Source organism: Henckelia pumila, chromosome 2 (genome assembly GCF_033568475.1).
Source record: "Henckelia pumila isolate YLH828 chromosome 2, ASM3356847v2, whole genome shotgun sequence".
In the NCBI taxonomy this organism is placed as follows: domain Eukaryota; kingdom Viridiplantae; phylum Streptophyta; class Magnoliopsida; order Lamiales; family Gesneriaceae; genus Henckelia; species Henckelia pumila.
The window spans coordinates 177,180,252-177,195,803 of NC_133121.1; the positions used below are offsets into that span (position 1 = coordinate 177,180,252).

The 15,552-nt window shown below is 36.5% G+C and overlaps 3 protein-coding genes across 6 annotated transcripts; 1 reads left to right on the forward strand and 2 right to left on the reverse strand.

Moving 5' to 3' along the window:
- Positions 1–1,134: 1,134 nt before the first annotated feature.
- Positions 1,135–6,152, forward strand: LOC140879549 (ABC transporter G family member 11). The gene is made up of 10 exons (XM_073283299.1): positions 1,135–1,860; positions 2,190–2,479; positions 2,581–2,752; positions 2,898–3,020; positions 4,110–4,238; positions 4,341–4,535; positions 4,657–4,743; positions 4,827–5,099; positions 5,212–5,319; positions 5,395–6,152. The coding sequence occupies exons 1-10, from the start codon at positions 1,462–1,464 to the stop codon at positions 5,746–5,748; spliced, it is 2,130 nt and encodes a 709-aa protein (XP_073139400.1). The 5' UTR covers positions 1,135–1,461; the 3' UTR covers positions 5,749–6,152.
- On the reverse strand, positions 5,589–10,537 carry LOC140879550 (uncharacterized). Of its 4 annotated transcripts, none has more exons than XM_073283301.1 (11): positions 10,277–10,537; positions 9,852–10,024; positions 9,144–9,302; positions 8,323–8,472; positions 8,059–8,202; positions 7,756–7,912; positions 6,949–7,121; positions 6,631–6,686; positions 6,427–6,529; positions 6,206–6,291; positions 5,596–5,728 (listed from the first exon to the last, which is right to left on the reverse strand). In XM_073283301.1, the coding sequence occupies exons 1-11, from the start codon at positions 10,512–10,514 to the stop codon at positions 5,701–5,703; spliced, it is 1,467 nt and encodes a 488-aa protein (XP_073139402.1). In that variant the 5' UTR covers positions 10,515–10,537; the 3' UTR covers positions 5,596–5,700. The 4 variants fall into 4 exon arrangements, with proteins under 4 accessions (XP_073139404.1, XP_073139402.1, XP_073139405.1 ...); XM_073283304.1 differs by having other exon boundaries at positions 9,852–9,989; positions 10,277–10,486; XM_073283303.1 differs by lacking the exon at positions 6,206–6,291 and having other exon boundaries at positions 5,589–5,728.
- Positions 10,538–14,792: 4,255 nt separating this feature from the next.
- Positions 14,793–15,221, reverse strand: LOC140879023 (glutaredoxin-C1-like). The gene has a single exon (XM_073282654.1). The coding sequence runs from the start codon at positions 15,219–15,221 to the stop codon at positions 14,793–14,795; it is 429 nt and encodes a 142-aa protein (XP_073138755.1).
- Positions 15,222–15,552: the final 331 nt, after the last annotated feature.

Below are 15,552 nucleotides of genomic sequence, written 5' to 3' on the forward strand. Positions count from 1 at the left end.
ATTTAACACTTCCATCAATTTTGTGAGAGTTCTAATTATCTTGTATCAAACATCATCAATGTCTTTATACAAATTATACAGGTCAAACTAGAAAAATTCATGTTTAACCGGGTATTTTAGTTGGTAAAGTAGATAACGATAGACAGTGATATGGAGTTCGGTTCTCTCTATCGATACTTTTTTCAAGTATGTCCAGTGTGGTTTTTACCTGTTCAACACAGTCTATTGCACAATAATTTTGAGTTTATCCAATATACGTAGAATGATAACACTCGCATATATTAACACAGAAAATATTCAATCAAATTAACTAAAAACACAACTTCTTAAAAATATATTTATTTCACACAACTATTCCATTCTTAGTAAATTTTTTTTTTTTTTATGTTATACATATGCACGAACATGAGACCAGACTTGTAACTCAATTGATCATCTCACCATCCGCCAATTGATAGATACCTGATCAGTTCTGTCCTCCCTCCATTCGTAATTTTTTTTTTTTTAAAAAAAAAAAAAAATCCATACGCACGGATCTCAATAAAGATATGCCAAATGCGCATTATCCAAAAGCACACAACGAAGGTGCATATTTAAGGAAAATTCAAACATTTCATTTTTCCTTTGGGTTGTAGCTTGCTAGCTAGGGTTTATCTTTATCCCAAATGAATCGAGGCTTTTGAATCCGGTTAGAATCGAGTTGAACACAAGTATCTTATAACATCGTCAAGTCGTCAACCCCAACGTATTCGGGGTTATGAGGTCCACATGTGAACGTATGGATATCATGATGTGAGATGAGCGTCGATATTTAGTTAGTCGTAACATGGTTAACGTTTAACTAAAAACAAATAACAATAAAGGAGTTAATTAAGTAGGGATTGTGTATGTCAATGTCGAATTAATGATATATCGGTTTTAAAAAAAGGACCCTTTTGGGAGCGATGGCTACAAATAAGGAGTATGCGGGGTCTAATAAAGACTTTGACATATACGTATGCACTCAACCCAGAGGGCATGCAAATGCAATTTATGTGCTAACCAACTAGGGGGGGGGGAAAAAAAAAAAAGGCCTAAATTCAAACGGGCCGGTGTGTATTCAATGCGCCCACCAACACCCACCTGTAACCATTAATGCAGAGCTCTTTAACCATGGAGGAGATAGATAGGAATTAATTCAAAGGTGTTGGGGTCTCCTTAATCTTCTTCACTAGCTTCTAGACCCGTTATACTTTGCCCATATACATTGGTGGGATTTTTCGGGGTTGTGAACTTGTAAATGAGTTGGGTTTTCTTGATCGGCAGCACTTTTTACGTGGGAATGGGATTTGGTGTTGTGGATACATGTTCATGATCGAACTCCCCCTTTTGGCACCAGTCAAATTCACGAGTTTTGCGTCGTTTCTTGATATATAGAGAGAGAGAGTTGGTTGATTGGTGGGAATATATATATATAAGTAAATGGCGGCGGCGAGGAGCACGGAGGCGGACGATGTTATGATGGAGATCGAGTCGAGTAAGCCGCAGGGGAACGGGATGATAGTGGGGGGGTTGAGCCCTTTGAGCGAGAGCCTGTGGAAGGAGAAGGCGAATACGGAGTTCGTGGGGGATGTTTCGGCGAGGCTTACATGGAGAGACTTGACTGTGGTGGTGACTCTGAGTAATGGGGACACGCAGAATGTTCTGGAGAAGCTCTCGGGTTATGCGGAGCCGGGGACGTTTACTGCGCTCATGGGGCCGTCTGGATCCGGCAAGTCTACGCTTCTTGACGCTCTCTCCGGCAGGCTTGCGGCCAACGCGTTCATGTCCGGGACCATTCTGCTCAATGGCCGTAAGGCCAAGTTGTCTTTTGGGACTGCTGTAAGTCATCGAGAATTTAAGCTATCTTTTGGAGTTGAGTTAGTCAGTACGTACATACGTACCTGATAGCTATCGTAAAAGTAAAAAAAAAAAAACCTTCAAAAATCTTCTTGTTGCAAGCTCTAGAGGTGAACCAAATCCAGCAGATTACTTTAATTTGCTAGCTCTGTAGTTGATTTCTCTGCTCCAAGTTTAAAGATTTCTACTTTCTTTCCCTAGCTAACACTAGCTTTGAGCCATAGAAATGACATATATAAACAATAGAAATGTTTTTTGTTTCCTAAAAAAAGATGGTTACCATAATGATCATTTGCAAATGTGAAATGTAGGCATATGTGACTCAAGACGACAACTTGATCGGAACTTTGACGGTTCGAGAAACGATCTCTTATTCGGCTCGACTTCGTCTCCCCGACCGAATGCCTTGGTCGGACAAACGGGCGCTTGTGGAGAGCACCATAGTGGAGATGGGGCTCCAGGATTGCGCGGACACTGTTATAGGAAACTGGCACTTGCGAGGCGTGAGCGGCGGGGAGAGGAGAAGGGTCAGCATCGCAATCGAGATCCTGATGAGGCCGAGGTTGCTTTTCCTCGACGAACCGACCAGTGGACTCGACAGGTGATCACTCGAAAAAGCGCTATCTTGATCGCATATATATATTTGTCTGATGAATAATTAATCTCGTTAAAACCCGGGCTTGTTTGATTCTTTTGTGGCAGTGCATCGGCTTTCTTTGTGACGCAAACGTTGCGAGCTTTGTCGCGAGATGGGCGGACTGTTATTGCCTCCATACACCAGCCGAGCAGTGAGGTTTTCGAGCTGTTTGATCGATTGTACTTGCTCTCTGGTGGGAAAACAGTGTACTTCGGACAAGCTTCGGATGCTTATGAGGCAAGAAATCTTCATTGATTTCACCGAAACAGTGCACATACACACAAATGTATCTGCAGCAGTTTTAGTACGAAGTGATCGTGTTTAATAATATAGTATAGATTACAGGATAGTAAATCTCATGTTCCGGGTGTTGAATTTGCAGTTTTTCGCACAAGCTGGGTTCCCGTGTCCGGCTCTACGGAACCCATCGGACCATTTTCTCCGCTGCATCAATTCTGATTTTGATAAAGTTAAAGCAACTCTCAAAGGATCCATGAAACTGCGGGTATACAATTCTTTCTGACTTCCATGATATTTCGGTGTCTTTTAGAGTTTTATTTTTTTCGAAAATTTTGTGTTAACTAAGGCTTTTTACTCGCTTTTGTCCAAATCGAAGCTGCTTCTTGGCACTTGAGACACATGTTTTTGCACTTTTTAGAACACTATTTATATGATTTTTGTGTTAATTTTTATCTAGGTATGCAAAATAAAATCTTCCTCTGAAATAAAGCTGTATGTGGGATTACTTCCAAAAAATAAGTACTTTTAACTAGCAATGTCAAACATTATCTTAAAGTTAACCAATGGCAATTCAGTAAAATAAGAAATACCTTTTTTTCCCAAGGGGTGGGATTTTTGGGTTTAGAAGTTAGAACCCATGACAATACGGGAGAGGAGATGCCACTTGATCAAGTGGTCAATGACAATAAGAAATTAGATTTTTGATGATTGATTAGGTATGGTTGGAGATATAAAATTTTTACTCAATTTTTAGAATTGAAATATTAGTGTTGTTTTTTGCTTTTATATAAAATTTCCCCAAGAACTTGTATGATTGACCACAAAAAGGTCGTCGTTGAATTTTTTGAGAGCCCACGCTTCGCATTAGATAATTAATTTAGTGAACCACAATTTGTCCATAACCCAAAATGACAAAAATAGCATGTGAAAAAAAACTTAATTTTTCCTATATTGTATTCATACGAAAGAATTTGATTTAAGGAATGATTAAAAAAATGGATTTCAAATGCATCTGATATGTATTTCAATTTTTTTTAAATAATTAGTCTTTTCTTATGGCTATGGGAGCCGGCTGCTCTTTGGTACGCACAGAATAGACCCCGAGCTTTGAAATCGATAATTTCGAATGACTAATCCAAATGTGAGTTTGGTGCATGGCATAGAGGCATGATTGTTATATAATCATACTTTAGTAAGATTGTGATATTCAAGAAACTGTAATTGATATATGAAACTTGGTACATATGATATGGCTCTCACACTTCCAGGAATTCGATAGAACTCATGTGTTAGTTCATTTACAGTTGTTATTTGATCTCATTTTAACTCCTCTTTCCCATTTTTATCCCATCAGTTCGAATCCGATGACGATCCTCTAGATAGAGTGACAACAAATGAAGCAATCCGAGCACTTGTAGACTCTTATCGTACCTCGATCTACTGTTACTCAGCAAAAGAAAAGATCGAGGGGATGTCCAAAGTTGTGAGTGACATTTTTCCCACTTGTTTGAGTTTAAGTTGAACCATTCATCAGATTATGTAACCTGATTCGAATTTGACTCGCAATGATATACGTTGATTACAGACTGGAACCGTGCTGGATTCCGGAGGGAGCCAGGCCAGTTTTTTCATGCAGGCTTTTACCTTGACCAAACGCTCTTTCGTTAACATGTCGAGGGATTTCGGCTATTACTGGCTGAGGCTTGTTATCTACATAGTGGTCACTATTTGCATTGGAACCATTTACTTGAACGTGGGAACCGGATACAATTCGATCCTGGTAACGTTTCTTTTCTGATGCATTTTGAATCGTCTTAAACTAGATATCTCCTCTGAGTTCAAGCTAGCCCAAGTCCAGATGATATTAAAAACCTTGGAGTATTTTCCTGTTGAATTTGCAGGCTAGAGGTGCATGTGCATCTTTTGTCTTCGGGTTCGTGACATTCATGTCCATTGGCGGGTTCCCTTCGTTTGTGGAAGACATGAAGGTATATCGATTGGCGAGTTAATTCCTGCACATAGAAAAGGAAGAGGATTAAATTAAATGACTTGTTCTGTCTTGTTACCTCAGGTTTTCCAAAGGGAAAGGCTTAACGGGCACTATGGCGTGAGCGCTTTCGTGATCAGCAATACTTTATCTGCTCTGCCATTTCTCATACTGATCACCTTTATTTCTGGCACTGTGTGCTACTTCATGGTCCGCCTCCACCCGGGATTTTCCCATTATTTATTCTTCGTCTTGTGCCTCTACGCGAGTGTCACCGTTGTTGAGAGCCTCATGATGGCCATAGCCAGTGTTGTTCCTAATTTCCTCATGGGAATCATTATAGGCGCAGGAATCCAGGTTGGTAATTATATTAGACTAATATAGCATAGTTACAAATCAACTAATCTCCAGACAAAGCAGAGAATAGGACTCAACTGACTGGTTATCTGTTTCTGCACTGTGTTTACAGGGAATATTTATGCTCGTCTCCGGTTACTTCCGACTCCCGAATGATATCCCAAAGCCCTTCTGGCGTTACCCAATGTCTTACATAAGTTTCCATTTCTGGGCTCTGCAGGTAAACAAAAACACCATAAATGAGATGTCTCTCTTTTTAGTTTGGATAATCTGACCCACCTGAAAATACCAACAGGGGCAATATCAAAATGATCTGAAAGGCCTGATTTTCGATAATCAGACACCAGACCTTCCAAAGATTCCAGGAGAATATATTCTAGAATATGTGTTCCAGATTGATGTGAGCCGATCGAAATGGGCTAACCTGAGTGTTCTCTTCAGCATGATCATCATCTATCGCATCATCTTCTTCATTATGATCAAATTTAGCGAGGATGTGACCCCATGGATCCGTGGGTGCATTGCACGACGTAGAATACAAAAGAAAAATGCAAACCAGAATAACACTGTCACTCCCTTTGGCCTCACTCAGTCTCCTTCTCTAAGGAGCTACGCCCAGAATCGTCCTTCTGGCATTGGCAAGAGGTAGAATATATATAAAGCTTGCGAGAGACCATGCCATCCAAAAGGAAAATTCCACTGTCTATTTGATGCAGTTTCTTAATATATATTGCATAACATGGAATTTTATTTTATTTGCTGAGCATGTTATGATTTCTGGAGTTTAATTTGTGTGTGAGAGAGATTACTAACTGTGTAAACCAAGATGAGTTGCTCAAGCAATCAAAGTTCTTTCAGTTGACTACACAAAAAGTTGAAGTATATTTTCATTTTGGGTTATTTCATTTGCATGGTCAAACCATTGTAACTACTTACTTGTATCATTCAAATTTTGTGAAGGAAAAACTCAAAAGAGTTTCCCAGAAGCAATCCCAAATATTACCTATGTTTAACATCTTATATTATTAACTGCATTGAAATATAGTCTTGTATAGTGAGTCATAACAGAATCCAAGTTAGATGCGCAAAAAATGTAGTTTGATTACAAGATGTTCATTTTTTTAGGAATCTGAATGCCCGCTCGCTTCAGAAGATCCTTCGATGCATTCTTAGCCATTACCAAAACTTCTTCCTGTCAAGAGGGAAAAAATAATTTGCATATATTTAACCAATTCGAGATTCATATATATTATATCTGGTCACTGATTCCATGGATGAGCAAAAAATTGTGACAAAATCCAATTGTTTGTGGGCATATGTATGATACCTCGTTTAAGGTTGTAATCTTCTTATCCACCATTATCCAGCGACCATTGCACATGACAGAGGTGATGTTTTCCGTTCTCATGCAGTAAACAAGGCAGGAAATGCTGCAAACCAAATGTTACCTTTGAAGCTATGTCATTTTTGCAATTATAAATCTTGAGAAGGAGCGTTATTGTAAAACGTCTTTGTGGAAACTGAGTCATACCAATCATGAACAGGCATCATCGACCAGCTTGACGGATTGACGACAATCATGTCCGCCTGCAGATTCAAATCTCAGGTTTAAAACTTATAAAGAAAACAATACAAAATGTGAAAATTGCAAGAAGATATCTGCATTCAGATGGAGTATTTTACACTGATATATTTGAAATGTTATGACCAAGATAAAATCTTGTTTCGATAGAGACATGACACTAGTTATTACTTGGACCTAAGAAACAGATTCGGATAGAGACTTGAAACTAGTTATTACTTGGACTAAGAAACAGATTTAGTTAACCTTCCGCTAAAATTTGCATACCTTTTTTCCAACCTCCAGTGATCCTATTTCATTGTCCCAGAGTACAGATTTTGCACCATTTATTGTTGCCATTTCAAGAATGGTTTCTGCAGGAAGAACAGTGGGATTTGTGGTTCCTTCAGAAAAAACTTCACGTCCTTTGTTGATTAGAGAAGCAAGGTACATCTCATCAACTGCATGGAACATTAGAATTACTCAAAGCAATGTGCTATGAGATAACTGGAATTGACATCAAAAGATTTTTCTTTCGATCATTTCAAATGACAAAATCCTATCGATGTCCTAACCAGTAGAGAAGTGCTAAACCTTGAAAATTCAGACCGCTATGTTGATTAATTCAAATAAATATTTGTTGAAAAGAACATCATTTTCGTAAAACTTAGCCAGCTGCTGCTGTAGCATCAAATGAAGTTTTGTATGTGATAATTTATTGAGTTATTATTTTAGCTATGACAAGGAATTGCATGAGAAAGTGTAAAACAAGAGTTCATCACGAGAAAAATGGAATAAACCTTTGCAAAATTGAACACCAGATAAATGAATTCAACAAATAAGTAACAATACTGAAACCAATATGTTTGAGAAATCTTGTTACCGATGCTCATCCTATTATTGGAAGGTAGTTTTGTATGTGATAATTTATTGAGTTATTATTTTAGCTATGACAAGGAATTGCATGAGAAAGTGTAAAACAAGAGTTCATCACGAGAAAAATGGAATAAACCTTTGCAAAATTGAACACCAGATAAATGAATTCAACAAATAAGTAACAATACTGAAACCAATATGTTTGAGAAATCTTGTTACCGATGCTCATCCTATTATTGGAAGGTGCACCATCTGTTCCCAAGGAGACACAGACACCTGCAGCGAGCATTTCTTTAATAGGTGCAAATCCAAGCATACGCATAGCAGCAGCAGGACAGTGAGATACTTTAACGCCAGCTTTTGAAAGTAAATCAACCTAAAAAAAGGGATTTGAAGATTTCAAGTTTTATGGTAGAACTCAGAATAGAACGAGGACTTTAAATTACAAGGAGAATATTTGGCTCGATAATTATTTCAAAATAAGAGCTCAGTTGGTAGATCACGAGACACAGACAAGATTACCTCATTATCATTGACCCAAACAGAATGAGCAGCCAGCAGGTTGTTTTGCAGTAGCTTGATTTTCTCAAGATATGTTACAGTCCCATGCTCCGCTCCTTGCCTTGTCACCACAAGCTGGTTTTCATATGGTATCTCCGCAACATGCTAGAAAATGAAAAGATACATAAGAACATTTTAACATGATAAAACATCGAGCGAATGACATAAAATGCCATCCAACTTAATTTGAACCTTAAAACTTAATATACTCAAGATCTGACTGACCATATGGATTCCAGTTTTGAGTTCATTAGCGGCATCTCTTGTTTCAGTAAGTAGGCGATCTGTTGAATTCATAATTTGCCTAATCCCAAACCAAATTCTGATGCGTCCTTCAGCAGTATTATGGTGCTTTTTATGCAGATCCTTTTGAGACTGCCTTCGAAAAAAGATGTAATTAATTGTTACAGTAAGCTCAACTGACATAAAGGCAGCCTCAAGTGAATAGATCACGGGATTAGACAAACAAATTTGTGTCGTAGAATAGACAAGTTATTAGAATAAAAGGCTAACAGTTTGAGTTAATAAACAACAAACCTTCAAGAACCCAAATCTTACAAAGATACCCTCAAAGATGAAATATTGAGAGATTAACTAGAGGTAAGACCAAATTTTACACGTTAACATGGGCTTTCAAGATATGCTAGTGTAAAAATGTTTAGAGCACAGCAGCACTATTTGTCATGTGTAATCTAAGTCAGCTGATATTTTCTTATTCATGGGAAAGTTAATTACATATCTGTCTTTTCACTGAATACAAAGAGAACCACATTAAACTTTCAAGGACGATACTCACGAAATCATTTTCAACGAGGTACAAGACTGATTGTCAGAGGGAAAGGGGTGACTAGCAAGGGATTCATATTTTTTCTGTAGTATTTATAAATAAATAATAATAAATAAAAAGAAAAAAGATATCTCCCTTTTGCTTCAATTATATTCATTCTTGGCTGTACCAAAACTAAGATTAAAAAATAATTTTAAGAGAAATATTGAGCTGTAAATCAATTACTTCATTTTGATAATTGGAAATAAACGAAATGAACCTGAATACACTCCTCAGCAGTCCTTTCACTCCACAATGCAGGAAGTCCCTCACCAGCATCCATAACTGATTGTGCCAGACATGCACGCAAGCCTAGCAATTCAACGGCCCTTGCCATTCCAGATACGTGCTGCCCTCCAGCTTCAGCAAAGCATGTAACCTATCACACACATTACCAGTAGCATATTTGTTATCTTTTCATCTAAAACTGGAAAAAGCTATGCCAGGTACTCACTAAAAGGTGATTCCTTTCTACTCAGGTATTAGTACTCATTTATCAGGATTCTTTATATGACAACAATATTGGCATAATTTATTAGTACTGCAAAAGCAACCTGCACTTGTTAAGCGACAACTCACTGCAAATTGTTGAAGTACAAAAAATAACGTTGGCTCTCTTCATACAAGCTCAAATTTTTGGGAAAAATCATTTCTAGCATAGTATCTGAGACAATGTAACATGTTAAAAACTACTAGTACACAATATCATATATATTTCATTAACTTGATCTTGGATAATATTTTGTGGGCCTTTTCTTCCTACAACCAATGTGAACACATAGATGTTAAATACCAATTCTGGACAGATATCACTCGATCTTCGACTTACACTTTAAAACTGTATGTTGTATGAACTCGAGCTTTAGAAAAAATTTGTCTCTAATACAATCAGATAATAATACTATAACACCACATTAATAACACTTACACCTGAGTGAATGAGCTCAATCCCACACAGTAGAGTAGATATGTAAGAGTCATCCTCAGTCATCTCGGATTCGTACGGCCAAATGCGGCGGTGAAGCCACGTCAGCAAATCGACGTCATCGGCAATCCCTCTGGCCAACTGTTGTGACGTGTGAACATGGGTGTTAATGAACCCTATCAACAACACCACCACAAGCCAAACCAATCCAAATTAACCCAGCTAGCCCACCACACAAAGAAACTCAATGCTATATCCATATATCAAGGATCAAATAACACAAAGCTAATATCCCGAGCACAGTCTCCACAAAATACTAAATTAACATAGCAAACAAACATCCCGTGAATCACATAACAGGGCAATTCACATAATAGCAGCACCATCTACAAAAAGCAATAAATTCAAGATTATTGATCATCACGTGCCTGGGAGGAGAAAATTCCCGTGGAGGTCGAGTAGCTGCGGAGAAAGAGACGAGAACTGAGAAAGTACATCGCGAGAGTGGCCGATTGCTATGATTGTGTCGCCTCGAATAGCGACGGCGCCGCTGCTGAAAACACGAAATTCCGAGTCCATGGTTACGATGAAAGCATCGTGGATTACGAGGAGAGAGCTGCTGTCGGATAAAGGCGAGCTTTTTCCTTCTCCGTCTCCTTCCGCCATCGCCGGTTGAGTGAGAGCTGCTACTGTCCAAAGAGTCAACCGTTGAGTTCATTCAAAAAGTCCGATGTGGGAAATAGCATTTAACCCCTCGTGAAAAATATAAAATTCACGAAATAGTCCCTAAAAACATTTATATACTTCTGTTGGCCCTGAAAATAAAAATACTGAAAAGCACTTGGGAGGATCGAACAAAAGCATGAAGAAACATCAGAAGATGAAAAAAAATTAATCACTTAAAAGTGACACTGAAAACTATTTGCAAATTTATAGCCTTCAAATTTTAGAATTTGTTCCTATTTTTGGTCTATTTTCAGTTTTCTATTTTCATCTCTTGTGTTTGTGAAGATTGTTTATTTTAATTCTCGTTGGTTTAACTTTGTGTTGGTGTCATTTGAAGAATTTGCAGTTCTAATAATTTCGTTTTAGTCACGACGAATGCGAGGAGATTAAAACAAACAATTGAAACAGGAATTCACATCGTTTGATATTTTTAGGAGTTAGATTTTTATATTTCACATCCAAATTCGTGTGTTTGCATTGTGTCACGCCAGCAAAGTTCGTGGTAGACAAATACAATACCTATATTTTATAATCAATCACTTTTATTTTTAACTCATGTAATGAGTTTTATGTCTTATAATTTCTGAAATATAGAGTAAAATCCAATTGTTTTTAGACCATGGATTTTTCGTTTTTTAGTTCATATATATTGAGATGATGATACAGTTTTAACTCATGACACCGTCTCCCAAAACATAAGTCATCGTTTTTTGTTCTTATTTTGAAACCGAAAACAAAAAAGATTGTATATATGTACCTTTTGATTTAAACCTTTGATTTCGATTTCGATATCGTTTCAAGTCTAGTGCTGAAAATTTTAATCATCCAAACAAAGAGAATGATCAATGACCAGTTGACCACTTCCCATCAAGGATCAAGATATCATGCTTCTATTTTCCACACTCGTAATTCCTAAAGTATACATATTATATTATAAATGCATCAAGGTTCAATTCTAGCTAGTTTCCTCCACCACACAAGGTGACGTTTCTTGTTTCTGGTTGATAACTCAAGGCCCCTAAAGTGTAACTGCAGGCGCCATTGTTCTGGGCTATATTAGTAGCAGAAGTGGTCTTCAGAGCAGGGACACTGCAGCCCGAATTCGAACCGATCCCGACCAAGTTCGCGACGCAGAACGAGTACTGGAACTCTACTGCACAATCAAAGGATGCCAACTCCAACTTGTACATTCCATTGGAGTCTGTTGTTCTGTTGACAGAAAAGGAAATATCTTCCGTTGTGCTTGGATAACTTGCCCTCATCCTGCACTCCACATGAACATCTGCACCTGATACATCCACAAATACCAAATACATAAAGATGAAAAGGGAAAATTGTCTCTCTTGCGATTTGATGGTCTTATGAAATTTCAGTTTCAGGCCGCTATTTTTTTCTTTTTCAATTTTTGTTATTTTTCTCGCTTGGTGATGACATGTAATCAATATAGATGTGCATAATGTCGCATCAGTATTCCTAATGAAAAATGATTGAAATTGTCGAAAATAAAAAATTACAGGACTAAAAATAGAAATTTAATAGCATATAGAACTACAATCGCAAAGTGACAAAATACAAAACGATGCGGTTTCTCTTTGATACATAATTATGATCAAAACTAAGACCTCCTCACATTTTGGCTGAAAATCATGCACACCCTCAACTTTCCCAATCTAATTTATCGAAATTTGGTCTTATTGCATTACCATGTTAGCATTTCAGTGAAAAATAAACTAAATGTTCGAAAAAAAAACCAAACAGTACTGTCACTAAGACCATATTTAATTTAAACACCGTTTAAACCATCTTCCAGGATGATTTTCGATTTTTGGAACTCTCGTACCTGGCAAGACGTAGCTGTTGTTGGTGAAGGTGTTGTCATGGCATACATCACAATATATGAAGCCGAGGATTGAAAATTTTGAGGTGGGCTGGGGCTGGCTGAGTATCAACTGTACCGTAACCAAATAAAAGAGACAGTACACTTGCAATACTACTTTATTCTTCATGGATAAAAACATAGAATTCGAGGATCCAAAAAATGTGTGTAAATATATAATATATATACACACATATGTATGAGTTTGTATCTGGTTAGATTCCCACAATGACTAAGAATTTTGTATCTTGTTCTACCCATATATATTTAAAGTATCATGAATATATATAGCTAGCTAGCCACGAGGAGTTTGTGTTAGAGGCAACTGTGTGTGTATGGGCCGGCGCATAATTAAATCTAGCGAAAAAATTACAATTTTGTTCTGTAATTTGTTTGTTTGCGTTTATTTTTTCCTGTTGACGCGACGCTGGAAAACGATGATGTACTACTAAAAATTGACGTCTTTGATGACAAATTGCTAAAATTTTATGAAAGATGTGAATATTAATTAAGCGGATCAAGACTGTGAATTGATCAATAATAGTAAAAAAAAATACAAATTACATGATAAAAATATAATTTGAAATATGTCAGTATCTAATTATAATCATATGATACACTAACCAACAAAATGCATGTGAAGAAACCCTTTGGCCTTAGTTAATGTTTCATGCGGTGGGTGGGTTTAGAAAATATACAAATAACAACGAAGAATGTAAATTAATTGCTTTCACGGGTGTATTGAGGTTTCCTCGGTTTGTTTATAGTTGTTTGGACACAGAATATAGTATATTCTAAGTTCAATACTCAAATATTGAAGGCTCCATTTTTCCTTTGTCTCATACCTCGGCAACTACATATTTGGAATTATAATTCAATACATGTTGTTTTGAGAATTTCATGTTTTTACAATTTGACATGACGTTGAACAATGATGACATGAAATTGAAAATTGCTCATATGATATGGTCATTTGTTGAAATATCCAATATCACATCAATACTTCAATGAAAGATTATTAAAAATACAAAGAAAAATCATGAACCGAAATAGAACCAAATAATAATAATAATAACACTTGCAAGACAAGATTAAAATATAATTAATTTTCCCTTCTTTTTTTAGATAGTATTTGGGTAATTTGGTGTACTACTAAATATATGATACTCTCACTGTCTCACTAATTTAGGTTATATTTTATTTTTCATCTCTCTCAATTATATAGTCTAGTTTTCATATTTAATATTATATTTCCTACTATTTTACTAATTTAACCTTATTAAATTAATATCATTAACTACTTATACAATTATTTTATTTTAATAAAATCCTCATTAAATAAGAGCAAAATATAAATTGTTCCATAAAATTTACTTTTTTAAATATTTTTTAATCGATGTAAAAACACACACAAATGATTGAGACAAAATAAATAATAATACAAATATAAAATATCTCATATCTAATACCAAACAAAATGCTATTTAACATATATATATATATATATATATATATATATATATATATATATATATATATAAATTTGACAGTATTTTTGTGATTTGGTTTAAGTTGGCTCGTTTAATTTCAATAAAATAACAATATATTTTAAATGAAATACATACAATTGTATGCATGTACATGTATAAACTAGAGTAATGTATATTATATATATAGTGTCTCAAAAACTATAATTTTTTAAAACCGCAAATATTTTATATAATAAATTAATCCTATCAAAGACTGTCTTAAAATATATGTGTGTATATACATATATACATAGTTTATATTCTTTGAGCCTCATTGAAATTAGCAAAGGCTCGACCAACAAACTTTGAGGATTAATATTAAATTTTATAGGCACGTTGTTTAATATATAAATCAATAAATTTAATTTTTTGATGGTGCATGGCATGCAACCATTAATTCATTCATATATAATATGGAGGAACCTGATAATAAAATCAACAATAAATCCAAATAAAAAGCTAAAACAAAAACAGAAACAACAGAAACAAAATTTTCATAACCGATGGCCTACGTACGGTCAATCTGACACCAAAGTCTCAGATTTGAAACTAGATATCGAGTTAACTCGTGATACAATTAATAATTATAGTTATGAACCCAAATCCTTACTAAAATAAAAATAAAAAGAAAATCCTCCAATCCATGCAAACCACTAAATTAACAAGCTATTTTCCTTTATGATTAACAAACCAAATCCCAATAAAAGAGGGATAGTTCTAGAGTACTCAAACGTTAATTACTACAGCACTTAGCCAATTAGTTATAGTACTAATTAATATTAATTAATCAGTAATTAAGTAGTTTAATTTAAATTAAAGCCAGAGGGCTCCAGCTTCCTTAAGGAGCGGAACCAAAGTGCCATTAATATGCGACGCCATAACTCTGTCCATAGCTCCGACGAGTTTGCCGCCGATGAAGACGACGGGCACGGCGGAGCCGCCGCCGAGAAGCAGCATCAGGGCTCTCTCGATGTCCTTGCCTCTGGGATCTTGGTCGAGCTCGAAGACGGTGGGGCTGACTCCCATCCCGCAGAAGAGCCTCTTCAGTGCATGGCACATGCAGCACGTGCTCACGCTGAAAATCACGATGGCGCTGCCGGAGGCCAGCCGCACCACCCTCTGCAATGGGTCCTCCGCCGCCGCCGCCGCCGCAGAAGGATGACACGCATGATGACGCAACATGGAGGGGTGGTACTGCTGCAGGTAGCAGCTGGCATGCGATGACTTCTGGCAATGCCGCATGTTAATTTGATTAATTTTGGTATCTGAAAATGGGTTTGTTTTTGTTGGTAATTTGAAGCTGGAGTACTTGGAGGGATAATTGATTTGCTCTGAGGTAATTAAGGTATAAATAGAGATTCATTTGCATGGGGAAAAGCAAACAAAAGATGGAGGCAGCTCCCACAACGACTTGTAAATCATCAGATGGATCCATTAATTTCACATGATACAAAAAAGATCAGCTTTTGACTTTGGATTTTTTGGCTCTCATTTCGAGTTAATGGTCTAGCATTGGTCACACTCGTTAAAAGATGTAGTGGAACATAACGCAAAACACATCACTAATTTACGG

What these genes read in the sequence shown, in the direction of transcription:
- LOC140879549 (XM_073283299.1), top strand. Translation starts at nt 1,462, where the DNA reads ATGGCGGCGGCGAGGAGCACGGAGGCGGACGATGTTATGATGGAGATC. An exon ending in CCGACCAGTGGACTCGACAG is followed by an intron (nt 2,480 to 2,580) that starts GTGATCACTCGA and finishes CTTTTGTGGCAG; the next exon opens with TGCATCGGCTTTCTTTGTGA. An exon ending in AAGCTTCGGATGCTTATGAG is followed by an intron (nt 2,753 to 2,897) that starts GCAAGAAATCTT and finishes TTGAATTTGCAG; the next exon opens with TTTTTCGCACAAGCTGGGTT.
- LOC140879023 (XM_073282654.1), bottom strand. Translation starts at nt 15,221, where the DNA reads ATGCGGCATTGCCAGAAGTCATCGCATGCCAGCTGCTACCTGCAGCAG.
- LOC140879550 (XM_073283301.1), bottom strand. Translation starts at nt 10,514, where the DNA reads ATGGCGGAAGGAGACGGAGAAGGAAAAAGCTCGCCTTTATCCGACAGC. An exon ending in AGATTACAACCTTAAACGAG is followed by an intron (nt 6,292 to 6,426) that starts GTATCATACATA and finishes CCCTCTTGACAG; the next exon opens with GAAGAAGTTTTGGTAATGGC. An exon ending in CCTAAAAAAATGAACATCTT is followed by an intron (nt 5,729 to 6,205) that starts GTAATCAAACTA and finishes TGCCAATGCCAG; the next exon opens with AAGGACGATTCTGGGCGTAG.